Below are 23,258 nucleotides of genomic sequence, written 5' to 3' on the forward strand. Positions count from 1 at the left end.
CAACCCTTTGTGGGTGCCGGTGCTGGGTATGGCCACCTTACCACCTCACAAGGTACATGCAGACACACACCCACACCCCTTGGCTGATCCATGCAGATTAGTTGAGGTGGTGGAGGAGTTATTACCCCCTCCCAGTTTATCAAATGATCAATCGGATCATTGGGAAAGGGTTGATTTGTATCTCTGTTCAGGTGCTGGGAGAAGCTTAAATGTCTCTACCTGCTCCAGTGTTGCATCTACTCTTTAATTTATTTTTGCTGCCACCAGAATCAGGGAGGTCTTAGGGAGGCTGGGGGGAAATACTGGGGATAGGGCCAGATGTGCAGCTTTGGTTTAACATGTTAAAAGAACAGCTGATGTGAAACTTCACAGAATGCGATAGAATGAAAGTTGTTTACAGTAAGGCAAATTTTTAAAAAGAAATTAGATATTCTAAAAGGGCACTGGACAGATCTTCAGGTGAGTGTATTTATTTAACCTGTAAAACAAAGCTTTTTAAAATGAAGTTAGAGCCCATAAATTAAACTAGGTGCTCCAGATTACATGACAGAAACAACATTCTTAATTGTGCCCATGTTCCAACTTTCCAGCTGCTCCATCTTAAGGTTTATTTTGTCGGTATTGAGTCATGTCTGGTGGTTAAGGGGCTTGTGCACAATAATAACGTCTACAATAGTTTCTAGCCCTTATTTCCTGGAAAATCGCATGTAACCCTGACCAAATTATCTACAGAGTCATGTGCTTTCCCAAGGATTATTTTTGCGTTATTTGTAATACTTGTTGTAAATTGTTCAAGGCACATTTTGTAGAAGACATACAGGGGGACCTACATCAAAGGATTGTGTGGGGGGGGGAGGAGGGAATTGCAGTGTCCACCACAGTATATGTAACCATATGACTGGCATAAAATCACATTGTGTTTACCTGGCATGCTGTTCATACGTTTGACTAATGTTTTAACATAGACTAGCCATCGTAGCCAGGGGTCGGATGGTGGGTTCGCTTGTCACATCCACTGCCCTGCTGACTTCTGCCAACCAAGGGGGAAAGGAGCAAATTTTTCTACCTATTTTGTTGTACCAACTCCAGGTTGGCACAGCATAGGGGTTGAAAAGTAGGCTGCTTTGGTGGTACCATTCCACAGTGTCAATAACCTTTGAAATGGAGGGGCAGGCAGGATATTGCATGTGCACTAGAGGAACGGCCAGCTGAAATTTCTCAGAATAATCATGCCCAAATGGGGCAGCTTCACATAAGATTTTTCCTACATGCTTTTTTTTTTAACTTCTCTTTAGGAAAATTGTATGTATACTGTATAAAACTGCAACGGGTTACATGCAAATATGGATTAATCTATACAGTAGCTCTTCTATTCAGTGTGAGGAATGGAAAGAAAGAAGATGGGAACCGTTCTCAAAGTGTGTGTCCGTCATGGAGTGGGTGGAGAAAGCTTAGTGACAGGTGGAAGAATGATATGTAGATTGTCGTGGAGTATAATCCCTATTAGCCTTGCTTGCTGGGGCTAATGAGATTTGGAGTCCAGTAACATCTGAAGGGTCATAGATTTTCCATCCCTCCATCCATAAAATATTATGTATTTTATGCTTGAGTTGTGTGTGAATCATAGGTTCTCCTGACTTGCTAACTAAGCCCTAGTGGTTTCCTACTTGCTGGCTTTTGCATTCTGCATCTCTAAGCACACATACATAGTAAGTGTGTTCATAGAAACTGAAGCATTTTAATTACCTGTAGGAATTTTTAGGAGTCAGGTGTAAAAGCATAAATAATTAAATGTATAGTATATATTCAAGCCTGTCATCTGCACCAGTTTGCAAAATATGGGGTGTATGCTAGCAAGGACACGATGTATCAGCAGAACCTGTAGGCATCAACATAATCTACTTCATGTGATCTGTGTACTATATTAGGACTTGAACAAACAGAAACTTAATGCATTACTTTTTATGCCATGAGTATTAATATCTATACCAAGAAAAACATGCATAATATAGAAGTTCTGCCTAGTGCCAGCTTCGTAAGCATATTGCAATGGGGGGGAAAAACCATTCACTCAGCCATTCCCAGGTGAAATGCCAGCAACACACATGAACTGTGACAATTGTCATGCTGAAAGCTGTTGCCCCACCTCTTGCAAGATGAATGTGGAGCAACTGTAGCACAAAACCAATTACCAGAGTGCCAAAAACCCAGAACCTGTTATTATTATTTCTTTCATAGGGAAGTAGTCTTCTGAAAGCAAAATATCTTGAATGGAAGTTTGCAGTAGTCTAAACCAGTGGGTCCCAAACTTTCCCCTCATGTGCCACTTGAAAATCGCTGAGGGTCTTGGTGGACTATTTAAGGGTCATTCCACGCCAAATTTTGGACCAAAAACTCTTTTAAAATTAATTTGAGGTTATCTCATAGGTATGTACACACACAAAAATTTTGAACAAAATCTGAGAAGTGAGAGCACGATTGAGTATTAAAATCAGGTGATTTGGTGTGGAATTACCCTTAATTATTTTTCTGTTCGTTGTAGCAATTCTGATTCCATAGTGTTCAAGTTGTAATACAGCAGGCAACCACTTTGCGTGTGACCGATGGACACATGACCACTGTCACATGCTTTTGGCCGGAGAAGGTGGCAGGGTGAGGGTAGAATGGGCTTATGTACGACTGCTGGTGTGTGCTGGTGTGCCCAGAACACAGCCCCCATCATAGCTGTCAACTTTCCCTTTTTTGTGGGAAATTCCCCTAATTCCCGCAAAAAAGGGAAGGTTCACAGCTATGGCCCCCATGCAAACTGGGGCTTGCCTGTAGAATAAAATTCAATATAAGAAATAAAGGAAACAATAAAAAGGCAATGTGAATATGTAATGTGATGGGTATGCCATCTCCTGACTTCAATCACATCCACAGAAACATCATTTCCCACCTGATTGAGGTTTGGGGGCCAGAGTTTAGGAACCCTAAGTATAAACTTACTAGTTACTTGAAGATATTGTTGTTGTTCAGTCATTCAGTCGTGTCCGACTGTTCGTGACCCCATGGACCAGAGCACGCCAGGCACGCCTATCCTTCACTGCCTCTCGCAGTTTGGCCCAACTCATGTTAGCAGCACCAAACCACATTTTTCATACAGTATTGAGACAACAGGAGACAATCCCAGTTTTCTGATGTATCATGCACAAATTCCTGAAACCCTTGTTTGTCATGTTCACATCCTGCCTTTCTAGGTGTATGCATTAACATTTTAATTTGTGAAGAAGACCTTTTTATACAATTTCTGCAGTTGGCACTGAGAAAAACACCTTGTAAATGTCTCTTAGGCTTCAGACAAATGCTCATTGAGATGTTTACCTATATTTTGGTGTATAATCTTTAATTTAGTAGCAAACACTGTGCCTTTTTATAAGGCAAAGAAGGAAACGGAAATCGTGTCTCACTTAAGGTGGAAGTTTTTAGATGGCAAATTTCTGAGTTGCATTTACAACTTTGACAGCATATCTCTACAAATTCTCAAACACTCTGAGATCTTATGTGAACAGTTGGGCAAAATATTTTTTATGTTTATTATCTAAGTGATTTAACAAGATGCTGACCTTTATTAAATAAACCTAGAGTTCAAATAACAACAGTCAACCAGCTAAACATAAAATCCAATATTCAGTCAGATGAAAGAGGAAAATAACATCCTAAATCTGCCCTCTGTGGCAGTTTGGCAGTCTGCAATAGCCAGTGTTTTGTCTCAGCTATATTTTGTTATACAGTGGTAGCTCGAGTTAAGAACTTAATTCGTTCTGGAGGTCCGTTCTTAACCTGAAACTGTTCTTAACCTGAAGCACCACTTTAGCTAATGGGACCTCCCGCTGCCGCTGCACCACCAGAGCACGATTTCTGTTCTTATCCTGAAGCAAAGTTCTTAACCTGAAGCATTATTTCTGGGTTAGCGGAGTCTGTAACCTGAAGCGTCTGTAACCTGAGGTACTACTGTAATTTATATGGCTCCTTAACACAGATTTTAGAGGCAACACCTGCCCTGAGGTCTTGCTTAGCCACTGCTATTTTCTCAGCTGCTAGACATTTCTGTAGCTGCCCCAGGACAAGGGGCATGGGTGTCAGTACAGTGGTGTATAAATTATGCATTCCTTTATTCTGCAAGTATCCCACAGTTGCAGAAATAAGTTTGTAAAGTGGAAGTGGTTGTGTGAATTGGCCCTTGATCACTCTTCTTTATAAGTGTTTGTATGGTAGATTCAAAAAGGATGTTTGGGGATACCATCGTGTAAATCATTTGGCAGTGTGTACAGAGAAAAAAGTTGGCTTCCTCTTTAGAGGCAGGAAACTCCCCCCTCCAGATAATCAAAGCTGCTGACCAGTGTCCAGATAGGAACAGCACAGCTGCTTATAGCGTTCATCTGGCAAGCCATCAGTCATCTACCACGAATATCTTTGCATAGCAATCTAGCTGGCTCTCCAGGATAAATAAGCCTTGAAAGCAAAAACATCATCCACCTTTTTTGGTCAGTTTTCTGAAAATGTATTTAGAGAATCTGACAGTGTTTACATTGCTTAAAATAAACCTTTTAAACATTAAAAGCCTACAGTTAAGATTTAGAGGCTAAACTTTAGTGGTGAACTACCAGGCTAGCTGAACTTCACCTGGGATCTTTCCTTTGTCCTGCTTCATTGATGTTTTTGAGAACAGCCTGCAGCTGCTGATTGTGTGAGGAACTGGAGGCATATCTTCTGTTTGGAATGTTCACAGGACATTGCCTCTTTTTTGTTTTGTATACTTATCTCTGAGCAGAGCTTGTGTTAGGACTAGAGGCTGCTGCACGGCCTTTTTGCAATGAGTCCTGCAGCTTTTCTGCTTTGTAGCTTTTCTGTTTTCCTTTCCTCTGCACAGCTCTGAAAACTAACACTTGGTTTCAGTGGGAATGCACTTAAAATCTGGTTGTGATTCTGTGAATTCAAAATATTACAAACATCCTTTGAGTTGTTCCTAAGAAAAAGAAATGTCTAATCCAGGGGTCAGCAAACTTTTTCAGCAGGGGGTCAGTCCACTGTTGCTCAGACCTTGTGGGGGGCCGGACTATATGGGGGGGGAAACAATTTTTGCCTGCCCACAAAGAGACCTGAAGATGCTTCGCTTTACCTGTCCCAGTTGTCACCCCAATAGCTGCAGTTGGGCTTCTCCAGCCAGCCAGGCGCCGTGGTGGGGTAGCAGGCTGTGTTGGCCGGCAAAGACAGAAGCAGCAGCCTCGGCGGAGGAGCCATGGACGGAGATAGGGGAACAGGGCATCACCAGAGCTTTTACCCACCACTGCCTGCTTCCCGAGAGGCACTGCGGAGAAGACAGAGCCGCCCACCAACACACAAGCGGCAGCCACAGCCACTGCAACTACCCACTTGAACGGCATGGGAGGAATGAAGGAAGGAGGGAGGCAGGCAGGCAGCGACAAAGAAAGCGCGCAGGGAAGCAGTGCGGAAAAGGGGCGTGGAGAACGAAGGAAGGGTGGACTGAGGGAGAGGACGGAGGAGCACGAGGAAAACGCAGCAGCAGCTGGCAGCCAGCGTCACATGCCCCCTTCACAGCACCGCCCTGCTGTGTGAGGGAGAGGGAAAGAACATGCATGCTGGCAATCCACACAGTGATTCCCGTACCGTCTTCGGGCCGGATCTAGAAGGCAATTGGGCCTAATCCGGCCTGCTGGTCTGATTAATCTGGCCCCTGTGGCAGTTTATTTCCTGGGGTAAAATCCTAAAAAACAGTTCAACAACAACTTCAATCCTAAAAAAAGGTCAACAACTTTGGTTGGCCCTCATGGCCCTTCACTTCTTCAAATCTGGCCCTCTTTATGTAGAAGGAGGAGAAAGAAAAAGGAAAGAAGGGAGAGAAAGAAAGAAAGAAAGAAAGAGAAAATGAAAAAGAGAGGGGAATGAAAGAAGAGAGAGGATTGGAGAAGGCACTGCCCCTCACCTTCCTCATCCAGGGTCTCTCCAGCTCCATTGGGTGAAAGGAAGCCAGCATGCCCTGGGGAGGCGGTGAGCGAGGCCGGGCCAGGGGCGACCAGGCAGAGTAAAAGCCCATCTTGGGGTGGGGAAGGGCCAGGCGAGGTGAGGGCTGGGGGGCAATGTTAGGGCTCTGCCTTGCCTCAACTCTCAAGTCTCTTATTTGGATGTGAGATCTGCAGCTACTAACTTCAGGGGCCACAGGCTGGCCTGCCCCTGTCCAGTCTGTATGAATGAGTAGTAGTATAGGGACTCGGTGGAGATTGTTTGTTTTTAAAACCCTTGTCACTTTTTCTGAGAGTATTGTGCAGAGACTTACAGCTCAAAGCAGCCACGTTAATATGCGTAAAACATTGTGATAATCAGTCCCAGATGGGGCTCCTGTCTCTTTGAATAATTCCGTGAAAGGAGTATTTCAGCATCTGTAGCTTTTCCTCTCTTTGTGTGGCAGCACTATGCTGCCCTTTCAAAATCCTTTTCTCAAACACTTTTAAGGGTACAGGAGTCCCTTCCACAATGGATGAGTTTAGAACGATAACAGCTATTTTAAGAAAATGGTTGCTTCTTCTAAGTATAATTGTGTTTCAGGCTGGAATGCAATTCTTTTGGCAACTTGTATTTCCAAGGATGCCTTTGCAAATTTGTAGCCTGGAGATTTGTTTTGTCTCCATTAAACACAAATGCCAACTCTTGAGATACATACATGGGATGGAAGGTCTTTTCAACATGTTTCTGCCAAACTGGATCGCTGTACATTCAGTTCTTCAAACCTTTTTGTGGACATATGGTAACTGACATGTACTCTGAACTAGGACTAAGAGCATTATTCACTGGAAGAAAGCAGCGTACATCGAGTTTCAATGAAATAATCCATGAATCCTTTGCTAATTGGGAAAAAAATTAAATTGTTTTTAAAGAATACACCATCTTTTGCAGCAGTCTGTCAGGGTGAAATGGAAACTTTCCATTAAAATTTCCACTAGCAGGTCTGGTTCTAAATTTCTCTCTCTGATTTACAGCTATTAGGTCTAGGGCAGTAATCATGATATTTGCATGGGAACGAGTCCCACTGAAATTAGAGCTACTTCAAAAGAAACATACTTGGTAACATGTAGCTTGCAGAACATAGATTTACCGGTATTTTATTCAGGGTGGAAGGTGGAGATATTCAAAGGGCTGTTGTTGACTCCCATCTATCCTTAAAGAACCAGCAGTTTTTAAGGGCAGGAAGGGTGACTTGGGGCTTGCCTGGAGATTTGTACACTGCAGGGACTAGCTAGCTACAAGTTCATTTCAAGTCAGTTAGTTACAATAGAGCTTTGGAACTATCAGGGTGGATTTGATTTAAATCACAGTTTTCTACATAAAGACTAATTCTTGCTGGTATAACTTTAATATGCAAGTAGATGAAGATTTTTAGAATAACAACTTTTCATATTCGTTTTTTTTATCCCCAGTTCAATAGGTTAATCATTCATATTTGGACAACTTTTCTGTTGTACTTAGGAAGGAGAAAAATAATCATTACCTTAATAATAATTTAAATAGATTTATTAGATCCATTCCACTCCAAACAATCAGAAAAATATTGTTTCTATTCTATTCACTGAACTTCTTGAAACTTAACACTGAAGGGGTTGATTCTGTATTCATAGGTTTGTAGAACAATAGGATTAAGGTCTTTTTCTCAACTCTGTTCATGTTATAACATTTTTGCTGTCAAGAAGAGGCATGTGATCTCTGCTGAGTCAAATTCAGTTTTGAGAACTGCAAAAGTAAACCAAGCATCTGTGATAATATCTTGTAGGCAGAGAAACTGCCCAATAATCATACAAAAACCTCTGGAAGAGCATAAATGACATTGTGAATGGATTAATGGAATTTACCGGTATTTACCAAAAAAATCAAACATATACAGCCTTACTCTACATAATTAAAAAAACTAATCTTTATTTCATGATTGAATAGCCTTTGGATGTTAATATATTTTCCCCAAAAAGCATTTTATTTTTAAAAAAATCCGATTTAAATTTAAAAAATCTGATGTTTGTATTTTTTAAAAAAAATCATTGATTTTTATCCACCCTGGGAGCTATTGAGTTCTCTTCGTCTTTCCCATCAGATCATGGATGGGCAACCTGTGGCTCTGCGCCTAAATACATGTGTATGGATAGAGTGGGGGGGGGGAGTCAGAACAGGTGAAATGAGGGAGGAGGGGGCGAAAGCCTTCTGCAGGTAATCGGTGCATCTCTGGCGAGAGTGAACTCTCCCTGCCCTAGCAGCCTGTTGGGTGGTGGTGAAGAGGAAGACTGGGAAAGTGAGAGGTGGCAGAGAGGGAAAAGCCACTTTGGGGTCTGGCCTGCCCACTGCCAGCATCTGGCCTTGCATAGATTCTCCCCCAAGGGAATGTGGACCTCAACCCTTTCTCCTGACTGGTTAGAATTCAAAGCCAGGACTGATAAAGTGGGAGGTCTGGATGACCAGGGACAGCTTTCTTTGAAGGTGGAATAGAAGGAAGACTTACAGCCACTGAATACCTTGGTCTGGGATGGGAGAGGATCCCTCTTCTGCTCCATAGTGTAGCCTGCTGGCTATTATGAAATGAAGTTGAAGACCCTGGATCTCAAAATTCCTAAACACAAGTTGCTCAGACTCTTTTATCTCATAGTCCACAGTGTAAATCATCATCATCATCACCCCCCAAATTGTGCTATTCTTCACTAACTTGAATTCAGGAAGTGAGAACTTTTCTGTCCACAAGATTTAGGGTCAGTACTCCAAAGGAAAGCATAGTTCACTAACTTTTTATAATCGTTAGGCTAAGAAACAATTAATTGTGTGATATATTCCAAGGTTTGAATGTTTTAAGTTAATCAATATCACTTTTGTTAACAGCACACTTTGACTAGGGGAAAAGAATACCTAGTTACAAGTTTTCCAGAATTTTTTTGTTTTTAGTTCATGAAGAGAAATTGGGAATCATCATTAAATTGCTGCAAAAATAGTATCTCTCTTGGGATATTATGCTGAGGCCAGAAAAATAATTTTATCAATCATAAAAGATTGAATTGTGAGCTTTTTGGGAGAGACATTCATCACTTTAATTCATGTCGCTCATCTTGGGTTTTCTTGTTTGTGTGCTTAGTCCAATTCTTCTCCAGCATTTACTTAAAGGCCAAACTAGACATGACAGTTGCAGGCGCTGTGGTCTAAACCACTGAGCCTCTTGGGCTTGCTGATCAGAAAGTTGGCAGTTCGGGATGAGCTCTCATTGTTCTTTCCCAGCCAACCTAGCAGTCTGAAAGCACACCAGTGCAAGTGGATAAATAGGTGCCGCTGTGGTGGGAAGGTAAACGGCGTTTCCTTGCGTTCTGACACATGTCACGGTGTCCCGCTGCACCAAAAGCAGTTTGGTCATGCTTGCCACATCACCCAGAAAGCTGTCTGTGGGGAAATACCGGCTCCCTCAGCCTGAAAAGCGAGATAAGCGGTGCACCCCATAGTCGCCTTTGACTGGACTTAACCATGCAGGGGTCTTTTAGCTTTACTACCTCGTGTAGTTAAAACATTTAACTGCCGTAATGATGGCAGAGTCCCAGTGTGGGGTGTTGAACATTCCCTGTGCTTGCCGTTTAAGTCTTTGTCCAGCTGTTGTGATTTCTAGTATCTGAGCTCAGATCAGCTGAAAGTGCTTAAAGAGAGAGAGAAATTTGAAGCAGCAAACTGACTGGATGGAGGATTCTGTGCTTCTCATGTATGTGCCCCGTTTTCTTCTCCCAGTTCTGCCCTGCATACATAACAGGAATAGTTCTGTTTAAACATGCAGAGTGTCTGCCATCCTGTCTAGTTCGTTCCTCACTGGGAGGGATGCTTGTAGCAGACAAGGCTTCTGTCTTACATGTTATACTCTAGGGTTCCGCCTCAGTGTTGTGGGCCATTTAATGATAAGAAAAATTTTGGTAGCACATTGTGGTAATCATATGGTTTCTCTTTCAGACTAATAGGGATGCCAAAGGAAAAATATGACCCTCCAGATCCTCGCAGAATTTACACCATCATGTCAGCAGAGGAGGTAGCCAATGGGAAGAAGTCCCATTGGGCAGAATTGGAAATCTCGGGTGAGTTATGAAATGATTTGCCTGTCAGGTGGGAGGTGGAGGTTGTTCTATCTGGCTTTAGGCCAGGTATTTATCCACCTGCCTGATAAAACTTGTGAATGGATCAGCAGGTCCTCAGAGGCAAGTTCATAAGTGTGTGAAAATCTTGCCTTCAAGATACCTGGTTTCAGTTTGCCTGCAGTCTGAGCACTTGAAACCATTATTAAGATGCAAGTGGGCATCCCCTATGAAATGCCTTAGAAAAGGCACTGTAAGAATTAGAGATATGAATCTGGGGTGACTGAACAGAGATGTATGTGTGTTTCTATTGTTCTGCCCCCTCTCAAATCTGAAATTGTAGGGGGGGACACCATCTAATGTTCATTTCAGAAAAAACATGTTTTCCATTTATCACTTACTTCCAAAAGTGGCTTCAATGTGGTTTCATGTACAATTTTCTACAACAAGTTCAAGCAACTTGAAAGTTGCATGGCTCCATTAAAAAATAATCATTAATTAATATGAATTCAGAAGGGATTGGGTTAGACCCTTGTTGGTTGTCGTTGATAGTTGGGGATGAAGGTGAGGGGTGTTAATGGGGAATAATAGAACTCAACCCATTAAAGTCATCTGATATTGTCAGATTAATGTAATATTTGTGCACTCTTTCCATTTTAGATAGTCTGCATCTGATTTTCTCTTCCTTCGTTTTTATGCTGTTTCTGTTATGAGAATCTTGTATTATATTATGTATTTTTATTATAATTGCATTTATGTAACTCTTGATTTCTATAATGTATAGATATTAAGTTATGTATTATGTCGTGTTGTAAAGTACCCAATGGGTTTTTTTGATGAACAGCAGCATATAAATGTAGTTAGTTAATTAATTAATTAATAATTAAAATACGTGACTACAGAGTTGTTTCCTTCCTGCTTCCAAATTGGAGGGAAGCCCTCTTTCTTCCCCCTCCCCTTAGCAAAAAAAACCTTTCAGCTGCCTTTCTCACCCTCCCCCCGCAAAAAAAAGCTACAATGGTATATTTGTCAAAAAGTCATAGCAGATATCCTGAGTTTTATTATGTTTTGTGGTGGGCGTGAGATGATAAATCAGCACATTTTTCTTGCAAAACTATCAGTATACTTGTAGAAACAGCTGCCTGAATGCTTAACATTCTCCACATGCTCTTCATTTTAGGCAGAGTGCGGAGCTTAAGTACGTCTCTTTGGTCACTAACACACTTGACTGCTCTCCACCTCAATGACAACTATCTGACTCGCATTCCACCTGATATTGCCAAGCTTCATAATCTGGTTTACTTGGATCTCTCATCCAACAAACTCAGAAGTTTACCAGCAGAACTAGGAAACATGGTATCTCTCAGGTGAGGAGTTTCACTGCCTCTTACAAAATAATTACAGAAAGGTTTTAGGCTGCAACTTTAGTTTTGGTCCAACTGTTAAATTGATGTTGCAGTTTAACTTGGCTGTTGATGTACACAGTTTCTGTACTCGAGGTTTCAGAACCTATTTTGACTCTACCTTCTTTTTGAACCATTTTGTGTGGCACTACGTGGTATGATACTCAAGTTCTGGTGGCTCATATTGTGCCTTGCCCACATGATGCCAATGATGATGGATTGGGGTGAGGAAATGGGCGATGCTAGGATGACAGTGTTACATTTTACTACACATTACAGGGGGAGAGAAGAGAATGCAGCAGCAGCAGCAGAACCCTCAGATTTCTCCTAACGTAGTTATGTCATTAGGATACCTTTCATAATGACGCCAATCTTCGCCTCCATATTTGCTCACAAACTTGATAATATTAATGGTTCATTGTATAGAGAAGGTCTTCCTTTGGGATTTTATGGCAAAATGATTAACTTGCTGTTACTATGCAAAAAAGGAGATGGAGTTTTCCCTGAAAAGCAATGGACAGTAACTACCAATCCTTGTACGTCATGTTCTGCTTTTTTTGGTCCTTATCCAAGGATGAGTGATAAGCTTGGGTGGGGATTTAGCATTTTTTCAGGGGTTGTTGACGTCCTTCCAACTTCTGATTTATCCTTTCAGTGTGAAAACAAATCAGAGTTGTAAGTTGGGTCATCCCCCACACACAACAGCCTTCTCCAACTCAGTGCCCCCCAGAAGTTGTGAACATCAACTTCTCTCAGAGGTGATGGTTGGGGGCTATAATTCAAAGCCTCTGGAGGGCACCTGGCTGGGCGGGCTGTTCCAGAACACCAAACTGCGGACACTTAACCACTGTAGAGCTAATTTATTTGTGGCCAATAATGTGTGTATTAATGCACATGTATTTCCCCTTCGGCAATGGAGCCACTCAAAGGAATATCAAAACAAAAGTTGGCATTTTGCAAGATAAACAGAACATACAATATGTGAATTCTTTTAAAGTTGACCCTGCTAATGTGTTTCTTCTGTCTTTAGGGAATTGCTTTTAAACAACAATTTGTTACGAGTTTTGCCTTATGAACTTGGACGGCTCTTCCAGCTACAAACACTAGGTTTGAAAGGTAACTGAAATATTAAACCATACATGTCCGTGATTCCTTGTTCTCTCTCCTTTCTTTCCTTTATCAATTCCTTGATCTGTCTTCTCACCAAAGAAACCTGTAGGGCTGAAGTGTAGGTAATGGGTGCAAAGTGTAGGTAATGGGTTTCTTAGCCTACTATTTTGTTTGTTATCTATTTATTCATGAATAAGCTTTAGGAGAAGTCCTGAATTGTCCTTTGGGGTTTTTCCTGTGCCCTTTGTCTTGCTGTCCTCCTGCTGTATCCAGACCAGGCGAAGCCCTTGGAATCATAGAATCATAGACTTGTAGAGTCTCTACTAAAACATCCATAGCAGATGGCCATCCAGTCTCTGTTTAAAAATCTCAACTGAAGGAGATTTACCACCTCCCGACAGAGCCTGTTCCACTTTCAAACAGCTTTTACTCTCAGAAGGCTCTTCCTAATGTTTAATCGGAATCTCCTTTCTTGTAACTTGAAACCTGACGCTCTGACCACTCTTTCACTCCTCTGGAATTCAAATACTGCTTTTGGACATCCCTTTCAAATTTACCGTCCTCCCCTCTGACAGAATGAGAAGTTGGGCTCCAACCAATGTTAAATGTCTCACTTTTATTCTAGGCAATCCTTTATCACAAGATATTCTCAGCCTGTACCAGGACTCAGATGGAACACGGAAGTTACTGAACTACATGCTTGACAATCTAGCGGGTAAGAAGTGTTTGCCTTCACTTTGATAGCAGCAAAAGGCTCGTCTTATATGACAGATGGCATTTGTGTAGAGGGGGAGTTTTCATATTGCAGGCACTCCTAGATGGGTGCAGTGGGTGTGCTATGCATTCCCAACATAGTGTGTCCCTTTCATTACACAATGCTAATTGGGTGGATTGCCTTTGCCTATTATGACAAAATTGCCACAATTGCAGTATACTTTACTGTAACAAAACATGATGGGCATTTGGTTATGTGGGATAAAGTAAAGGCATGCACTTGATAACATTAGGATAGAAGCTAAACCCCTGTTCCCTTCGCCCGTTGATCCCAACCATTCAAAATCAAGCCTGATCCTACTCCTGCCTGTCTTGGGTCTTGTTTCTCGGTTACACTGCAAGGCGGTGTAATATTGGGAACTGGCTCTATCTGTCTAACTTTATACCTAACCACCTGCCCAATGATGTTGAGTGCCAGCTTACCAAGAGTCTTGAGTTCAAAGGTCCACGTAGTAGCTATTGCCAGATCAGGGATTCATCTCTTACTTGGTGAGGGTTTGTGGTCGTTCAACCTTATGGGCAAAATAATAAACTATTCATACATTTCCCCCCAGCACTTTTGAAGCAATTTTGGGTGGCAACTATGCCACTAGGGTATATGTTACACAGGCTTTAGTTGATCCAATAAAGTGATCACACCAAAATATGGCTGTTCCTTTGGCTTCTTTGTGCATGTTTGAGTGAGTGAGAGAGAAGGTGAATGAAGTCAGGCATAATTGTTCCCAAATAAAATTGGTACTACCATTGGAAATCTCAGTGAGGATAAAAGTGAAAAGAAAACTAAAAGCTACTTTAAAGACAAAGCAGTGTTGTTGAGGGCCCACCTGTATCTAAAGGCACGAGAAACCTGCACCATCTAAACATTTTCTCTACTCATATCCTACTTTCAGCTTACAGTTAAATGATTTCTTTTCTGAACTTCTGTACTACAATATGGAGTGTGACTATTGCAAGTTCTTGAGAGATACTGGGCTTTCTAGCGCTCGTTAATGTTTACTTTCTTAATATTTCAGTTCATCCAGAGCAGCTGCCTCCAAGGCCATGGATTACATTGAAAGAGCGAGACCAAATTCTGCCCTCCGGTAATTATGTGGCTTTCTCTTCTTCCTGTAAATTAAAGATAAGCATGTGGAAGCAAGGAGATATATTTTTGTACAGCTGCACTCCTCATTTGTCAAGTTTTATTCATCCTTGATGATGATTGAAGAAACCTCATAGCCCACAAAAGAGAGTTCTCCGCCTGCTTTATTTGTGTAACCAAGCTGCTGCCTGGGACAGAAACAGGAAGTTCCTTGAGGGTCTGAAGGCGGCAGTAGGCAAGGAGAGCTCAAAGTTACTGGGACCCCAGAAAGACCCCAGCTTTGTGCTGCTGCAGTAAGGTGAAGCCAAGGGGCAGGGGTTGAACTGTCTGCAATAGTATCAGATGGCTGGTAACGTGATACAAATCCACATATTTATCAGTCCTTTTTTAACTACTCAAAATCTGCTCCCAGAAAGGGTCCTTGGAACATTTTTCTCCATTGCCATCATAAGGCCACATGCAGAAGTAAGACTTGCAATCTCTTTATCCAGTTAAGAGAATGAGGAAGATGTGCTCCTTCCCCCTTGAGCTAACCAGCTGGTTACCAAATCCTGCTTCAAGAGGCCTCATTAGAGTTTGCTGTGGGTAGCCAGTACCAACATAAGCCTTAATCTCAGTAGAGAAGCTATGGGGCAGGAGCATGTGACTACCACTGTTAAGAGATTGGCAAATGGACTGGTGCTGAAGTTACTGTCAGTGTAACTGAGCAATAACTGCTTCCACTTAAGAGAGAGGACCAATTTGTATGTTACGAATCTGTTCAAACTTGTTCTGCACTTGCTATCAGTGAAATATCAGAGCAGGGTTCACTTGGAAGAATATGTGGCTACTTTGTGAGGAGTGCTGAGAAAGTGAAAAGTCCTTTTAACAGAAATATCAGTGTGGTCATCCTCTGATGTTGTACTGCTCCTATGAGCCGTTAAAGGTGAAAGGACCAATTCATAATGTATGAATCTGTCTGTTGAATCTAAGTTTTCACCTGATGTTCTTAGCTACTTGAATAATTTAATTAGCAACGAGCTGCAGCTTTATTTCATTTAAGAAAAACCTAATAGCCTTTTATGTTATCTGTTCTGGCTGAAGTAATGTGCAAAAATATGTAAACCTGAAAAGTATACTAGATCATCTCTGCAATGTACTGTATAAGTTTATGCAGATAGTTCCACCTATGCAAAGCAGTTAACCACGTAGTTAAAATAGAGGTTAATGAACTCTGGCTTCTTAAACTGTACTTGGCATCTGAAAGAAGTTTTTGTTCTTAATGTTACGATTTAATTACAGTCTTTATGTTGGCCACACAACAACTTAGTTCTCTGGGTGGCTCACAAAAATAAAATACAACATTGAAAATACAAATAAAAGAATTGCAATATAAAAATTAGAGGAATTCTGGAAGCTTTTGCAAAACTGGCCTTTTAAGTCAGAGATATCTGCTTAATTCCGCTGAAACTCCTTGTTCTAAGGGGTGATAACTTCTGTGAAAAGTGTGTGGTACCTCAATGTTCTCATCACCAAATATTTTCTTTCTCTCCTTCCAGCTTCTTTTACAGTCATGTGTTATAATGTGTTGTGTGATAAATATGCCACCCGACAGCTCTATGGCTACTGCCCATCATGGGCATTAAATTGGGAATACAGAAAAAAGGGAATCATGGAAGAAATTGTGAACTGGGATGCAGATATCATTAGTCTTCAGGTAATGATAACAGAATATAGCCCTTTGATTTTCATCAGGAAATAGTAGGAATATGGTTTCCTTATTCTCTTCTTAAAATGTTGATAGAAAGTCAAGATGACTTGTGAATGTGACTGCCCAGTCATGCCCATGCCACTGTAACCCTCTCTGAAACAGGCAAAAATGAGGCAGCCTACATTTCTCAGCACAGTTTTCTTCAATGTTAACAATCATAGAATCCTAGAGTTGGAAAGGACCTAATCCCCTGCAATGCAGGAATCCTGCCCACAGCCATCTCTGGATGGATTCAAACCACCAGCCTTCTGGTTAACAGCCAGACACACTAACCCACTGTGTGATGTTCCTTTTCAGGAAGTAGAAACTGAGCAATACTTCACCCTCTTTCTGCCAGCACTAAAAGAGCGTGGATATGATGGGTTTTTTTCTCCAAAGTCACGTGCCAAAATCATGTCTGAGCAGGAGCGAAAGCATGTGGATGGTTGTGCAGTATTCTTCAAAACGGAAAAGTAAGAGACTTTCGCTGATTTGACTTTGTTGTTTCATGCCCGTACCTCAGATGTGTTTGATAGTGTACAAAGCAGCGCCTGTTGTTGCTTTAATGTGGACATGAAATTGACCTTTGTATTTAAAAAATGAGAGGGAGAAGTTTTATATCCTGGCTTTCTAGTAGTCTTTTTTTCTTTTCCCCTCTACCTTTGTGCATTTTTATATCTGCTGACTGAGTTCTTGAGTATGTTTTACATGTTTCAGGTTCACATTGGTGCAGAAGCACACGGTAGAATTCAACCAAGTGGCTATGGCGAACTCCGAAGGATCAGAAGCTATGCTGAATCGAGTGATGACAAAGGACAACATTGGCGTTGCTGTCGTGTTAGAGGTGCATAAGGAACTATTTGGGACAGGTGGGTGTCAGGCATTTTCAACATGAAGGGGGAGAGGCTTCATAAGGCGCACTAGTTTTTAAACAAGTGAAACTTTCCTGTATAGAAATAATGCCACTTTATAGTACAAATTAAGTGGAGACAGAACAGTACCAGCTCAGTGGACTGCTTTGCTGAAGCAACTTCTGAAACAGATCCGTTCATCCCTATGAACAAAAATGCTATCTTAAATTGAGTATGACCATTGGTCTATCCAGTGTTTTTCTGGCTGCTATGACTTGTGGTAGTGCTCAGTCAGGGGTCTTTCCCATCAGTGATCCTTTCTACAGGATATGTTAGAGCTTGAACCTGGTACAGGCGGCCCTCCACTTGCGCAAGGGCTACGTTCCGGCCCCCTGCATGCATAAGTGAAATCGCTTAAAGTGGGGAGCACCTTCTCAACACCCCTTAAACATCCTCTCTGCCAACTCTCTCTTCAATCCATACTGCTGCTGCTGCGCTACTCCACTCCACACATCAGCTGTTAGGCAGGGAGGCGGAGCAGCGTAAACAAAGCCCTGCTGTGCCTCTGGTCTCTTCAGGGCTCCTTCCCGGATTTCCTCTTCAAACTCCGGGGAGGGTCTCCTTGCAAGCCACAAGGACTCTCCAGCTCTCGCACGCCATTTCCGGATTTGAATTGAATTATTTAATTATTTGCCGACGCCATGCGTAAGTGTGGGGGGCGGGGGAGATCGCCTGCATTTTCTGCATGCAGTGTGTGAGTTTGTCCATGCAGTTGTGGCCTTTGCCACTCCAAAGTACATAGCTCATGTTAGAGCGGTCACTCACTTAGGAAAAATGTGTTCCTTCTTTCTTCAGTCTGACTTCTTTTTTCATAGCATTTTGTTTTTCCTAACACGATTCTCTCTGGAGGTATGCCGCGTGACTGGGATCAAAGTCACAGTACTATTTGGTCTGAATTGGCAAAATCATGTGCATAGTGTACCCTCAACTGCCTTAATTTCTATCATAATTTCTATCAGGCCACCACTGTCATGGTATTTGAGACAAATGTAGATACGCTGGCCATGGGGAGGTGATCGATTGTTCACATAAACCCTCCCAGGCCACAAGTCCATCAGTATCTGCATAGTGAAGAACATTTCCTTTGCATGTAATTTAATGCCTTTCTGTTTATTTCTGTATCATGGAAGGAATTGAATTAACTTAGAATTCTGGAAATTATTCATTGCCTTTAGGTATGAAGCCTCTCCATACCGTGGACAACCAGCTGCTTATTATAGCAAATGCCCACATGCATTGGGACCCTGAATATTCAGATGTAAAACTCGTCCAGACAATGATGTTTGTCTCGGAACTGAAAAGTATCCTTGAGAAAGCCTCTAGCCGGCCTGGAAGCCCAATAACAGATAAGAATTCCATCCCTCTGGTGCTGTGTGCAGATCTTAACTCACTGCCGGATTCAGGTATTTAGAAATAGCAGTTATGCTTTTACTTCAAAGTTAAGACTTATCTTTTTTTATTAAAAATGTATTTATTAAAAGGTTTTATTGGGTAACAGTAGTACATACAGAGTCTCTGTTTTCAAGTCATAGAATCCTTCAAGCAAGTCGGTCACATTTAGAGTGTGACATCACTGTTACAGGCAATATGGAGTTGAGGGGGGAAAGAGGGCAGGAAAAGGGGGGACAGGAAAATTCCATTCTTTTATATAGTATATGAGTAAAGCTTCTAACATGAGTTTGGCCAAACTGCGGGAGGCAGTGAAGGATAGGCGTGCCTGGCGTGCTCTGGTCCATCGGGTCACGAAGAGTCGGACACGACTGAACGACTGAACAACAAAAGCTTCTGTGTTAGCATTAGTTTATTTTTATTTTTGTTGGCGGTACAAGAGACCAGAGGGCCCAAGGCATGGTTGGTTGCAGTCGGTGGGCTGCAAGTGTGTTGTGTTTGCGTGTTGTGACAGGAGTGTTACTGGATCAGATTAACTATATTGATTTGTATATGCTGTCAGGGGTGGGGGGAGGGACATGGTATTGAAAGTTAATACTATCTTGTATCATCTTTCCACCAACGTTACACCTAGTGGAAAATGACCTTTTTCAATGTCTTGTGTCTCAAGGGGAAATTTTAATGTGAATTGCTGAATTGTTGTCTTGTATTCTAAAATGAGGAGAGGATGTAATAGGGTAGATTTGGGGGGTGGTAAGGTGAACAAGTGCAAACCCTCTGTTAAACCAGTGTTGTTTGCCCAGGGAAACTGCTATTTATAACCAGATGAATGATAAATTACAGGAACCACCATCACATTTAGTACCTAAATAATCACTTCCCTTCTAATTACAAATGTTGTCAGCCTTAACCAACTACTGGTGGTATTTCTCTAACAGCTAAATAGCTTATTTCTTATTTTAAGCAGGTGGTTATATAGCTACTTGAGTGATAATTCTTCCCTCCTGGTCATGAAAACATTTGCAGCGTTAATAATTCCCTGGCCGCTGATGGTGTACATATTGCTCCAGAACTGAGTTCATGTTAAGCTACAGGCAAACAGGTGGCACAATTCAGCATTAGCATCCGGCAGCAACAGATTGGCTGTTTTGTTTTGCAAACAGGTGTTGTGGAATACTTAAGCAACGGAATAGTAGCCGACAACCATAAAGATTTCAAGGAGCTGCGTTACAATGAGTGTCTCATGAACTTCAGTGGCAACGGGAAGAACGGGGCTCCTGAAGGAAGAATCACACACGGCTTCCAGCTGAAGAGCGCTTACGAAAACAACTTGATGCCTTATACCAATTACACCTTTGATTTCAAAGTAAGTAGAGCTGTGGCAGAAGCAATTAGGAATATATCAGCTGGGTACTGGAATGGCTGATGATTATATTTACTGTGAATTAAACCAAACACATTTAAACCTATGGGTAGTTGCAACTCAGACCGTGATTCTGTTTCAAATGCATTGAAGTGCACAGATGAATGGCCACTGTTGCAATCTGCCTGCCACAATCCCTGTGGTCGTTGCAGGATCGCCCTGCTTCATGCCATTTCTATATGAATAACAACAATAATTTTAATTAATTAATTTATACCCCACCCATCTGGCTGGGTTTCCCCGGCCACTCTGGGTGGCTTTCAACTGAATATTAAAAACAATACAGCATCAAACTTCCCTAACCACCTTCAGTTGTCTTTTAAAAGCAAAATAGTTGCTTATTGCCTTGACATCTGCTGGGAGGGCGTGAAGTGGAAGAAGTGGAAGCAGGATTTAGGTTCTGACCCCTGGCTCAGATTCTTCTGTGCATGAAAGGCAGGCTGGTGCTTCTTAGCGTCGACTGGCAACATGACCTGGGGAGCCCAGTCCTGACTGCAGTTTCCAAGGTGTGCCCACTGCTTGTTTTCCTTTAGGCATCTCCTCCTGCTTTTATTAACATGTTGCAACCACCTTTGCTGTTTATAGGGTTGGTGGAGCTGCAGCAAGTTCCAGGTCCCCCCTAGCCAGCTTCTAAGCAACCTGGATGTGGCCTTGCATTTCTCCCCGGGCTTCAGTCGAGGCGCTCCCAGCATCTCTTACTACCTAGCAGTGCAACAGGTGGTGCACAGATTGTATTAGAACAAAAGCAGGCAGCATAGAAGGTTCTTGGTGGCTTGATTTGTTCATAGGATCCCGTTTTGAATTGCCTTTTTCTCCTTCCCTTCCGCAGGGTGTGATTGACTACATTTTTTATTCCAACACTCACATGAACGTGCTTGGTGTCCTGGGGCCTTTGGACCCTCAGTGGCTGGTTGAGAACAACATCACCGGGTGCCCCCACCCTCACATCCCTTCAGACCACTTCTCACTGTTGACGCAGCTGGAGCTCCATCCTCTGTTCCTGCCTCCTGTCAATGGCATCCACTTGGCCAGCAGGCGGTAGTGGGGGCCCTGCCCCTTTTGAGGGCTGGGACCCATTTGTTTGTTTATGGACCTGTACAGTTGTAAATCAAAGTATGTAGGAGTGAAGTATGGCCGACCTTTTAAAAGCTGCTGCTTCAAGCTCCTCTCATTATATGTGTTGATGATACAATTTTGCACATATTATTTTTTTTGGTGCATATTGGTACCATTTGGCACTAGGGCTGGAACCAAAGTTTTTGTTTGTTCCCTTTTTCCAGGTTTTTGCTTTTAAGGTATGCATATATATATATATAAATATAAAAAACCCACACATTTTAAGCTGGCGGGCTCTTGTTTGTTTCATTGGGAAGCTGCCTTTGTAAAAGGACGTCAGACAGCAGGGTTTGCATATGCTTTCTTTCACATCTTAGCAAAATGAGCCATACCTCTCTTCCCCCAGCCCACTCTCATTTTTTTTTTAAAAAAAAAAGCATCCTGAAATAGAGTAGGTCTATTTGATGTTTCGGTCCTGTTGGGAAAAGTTTGGTAACTGGAGATAGCACTTGCCGTTGTAAATTATTTGCAGCACAGACTGCTCTCTTATCTCTACTGAAATGTTAAGTTAATTTAGAAAGCCAAAGGTGGTGCAAGATGCAAGACTTCCTGCCACAGAAAAAAAATTGTGCTGTTGCAGTGGAGAATTTGCCAGGGAGCATCTAATTGCATATACCTGGGTCCACATGTTTGTGGTAATCTTCATTTCTGATCATTAGGAGTTCGCATCCTGTCCAAGCCCATGAAAGTAAATGGGGCTTGTGTGCAACCTATAGATCTCTGACCCAGTGAGCTCTGTGCATTGCTGTAGAAGGGACAAGTCTAGCTGATGATGGAGAAGCTCCAGGAGCCATCATAAAGCCCAACTGCTGGCTTGTAGCTGTGGATTCTTACCAGAAGAGAACCATCTCCCTTGCAAAAAAAATTATGAAGGATGCCAGCATAATGGATGGGATCAGTTTGACAGTAACCAGCAGAGCAACACTGGCAATTCAACAGACCGCTGTGGGGAACAGACACTGCATTAACTGGAGGAGAATTTGGAATTGTCAGCAATTTCCGGGAGGCAGATGCGGGGTTCTCCATTAAAAATCTGCAGCTAGGATTCTTGGGTTTGATTTTCACAAAGTGAAAATGCGTTTCAACGCAACCCACTGGTCCCTTTTTTTGTTGTACCTTTTCCATCGCCCTCCCCTTCCCCCAGGAAACCTTTAGGATTATTCAGCTGAGAACAGCAGGTGAGGAAATGCCTCCGAAAGCCATCTTGCACTGCCTCCTCTGTGCTTGAGAGCTGGCTTTCCTGGGTGCCCTTTTCCCACATGAAGGTGAGAAAGTGTTGGCCATCATCAGTCCTCAGATTCATCTTCTTCCTGACCTAGTCGCCAAATAGTCATCCTGTGCTTTTAATTGCCCTCATTTGGTTTTGTTTTCTATCAAGGTTTCTTTTTACGCTGCTGGTTCATTCCCAACAGTTAATTGCTCCCTTTAAGATGTACTTGGAAACTTTTCTTCTGCTTTCCTTCCCCCACCTTCTTCCTGGTGGCCATTTATTTAAAAAAGAAAAAAAAGCTTTTTGCCTTGAAAGAGCAGAAAAAACCATACATGCCATCTCTTTAGAAAGCCGTGGCTGCAGTTTGCTCAGAGGAGCTGTCAAGCAGCCTCTGTTCATTTCGGTAGAGCTTGTGCAAGGTTTCATGCATACAGCCTGTTAGAATGAACGGCCGTTGCTTCAGCAAAGCCTCTTGAGCGGATTGAGCCCGACTCTGCATTTCAAACAGCAAAAAGTCCAGTCGACAAGGAAAGGTTGTGTCTGTGTTCCTTTAAGTTTTTCTATATTCTGCTTCTTTGCTGCTATATACGATTCCTTGAGCTTATATTTTAAACTTTTCATGCACTTTACTGTTTCTAGTCTCAAAATGTGATATTTTTAATAAATGAGATTTTTTTCCATTATGTGAATGAAAATTTTTAAAGAGCTTATATCGGTCTCATTCATACACTTAAAAAGGAAGAAGAAGAATAAAAAAGCGAAACAGCTGAATCGGTCTGTTGCACAAAATATATACCTTAAGTTAATTTCTTCCCACCCACCCACCCACACTCACTTTGCTAGCTATGTATAGAATGGCAAAGGAAATTTGGAATTGGGCTAAAGAAGGAAATGCTGCCTCATTTTTGTGCATGACTATGGGGTTTAGAGGAAGGAGTTGCTCCGGTGACGACCACAATTTGCTCTCGGAAGTGCCTGC

The 23,258-nt window shown here is 42.1% G+C and overlaps 1 protein-coding gene across 3 annotated transcripts in view; it reads left to right on the forward strand.

The window, feature by feature from the left end:
* CNOT6L (CCR4-NOT transcription complex subunit 6 like) overlaps positions 1-22,962 on the forward strand; it is a 33,283-nt gene extending 10,321 nt beyond the window's left edge. For 2 of the 3 annotated variants that reach the window (XM_033160848.1, XM_033160850.1), the window contains exons 2-12: positions 10,015-10,136; positions 11,314-11,500; positions 12,567-12,652; positions 13,272-13,361; positions 14,434-14,502; positions 16,040-16,197; positions 16,549-16,703; positions 16,948-17,099; positions 18,317-18,544; positions 19,694-19,896; positions 20,783-22,962. In XM_033160848.1, coding sequence (XP_033016739.1) covers positions 10,025-10,136; positions 11,314-11,500; positions 12,567-12,652; positions 13,272-13,361; positions 14,434-14,502; positions 16,040-16,197; positions 16,549-16,703; positions 16,948-17,099; positions 18,317-18,544; positions 19,694-19,896; positions 20,783-20,995 — 1,653 coding nt within the window. In that variant the 5' untranslated portion in view covers positions 10,015-10,024 and the 3' untranslated portion in view covers positions 20,996-22,962. Of the gene's footprint in view, positions 1-10,014; positions 10,137-11,313; positions 11,501-12,566; positions 12,653-13,271; positions 13,362-14,433; positions 14,503-16,039; positions 16,198-16,548; positions 16,704-16,947; positions 17,100-18,316; positions 18,545-19,693; positions 19,897-20,782 lie in introns of those variants that run through there. The other variant, XM_033160849.1, reaches the window with a different exon arrangement.
* Positions 22,963-23,258: the final 296 nt, after the last annotated feature.

Source organism: Lacerta agilis, chromosome 9, assembly GCF_009819535.1.
Source record: "Lacerta agilis isolate rLacAgi1 chromosome 9, rLacAgi1.pri, whole genome shotgun sequence".
Classification (NCBI taxonomy): domain Eukaryota; kingdom Metazoa; phylum Chordata; class Lepidosauria; order Squamata; family Lacertidae; genus Lacerta; species Lacerta agilis.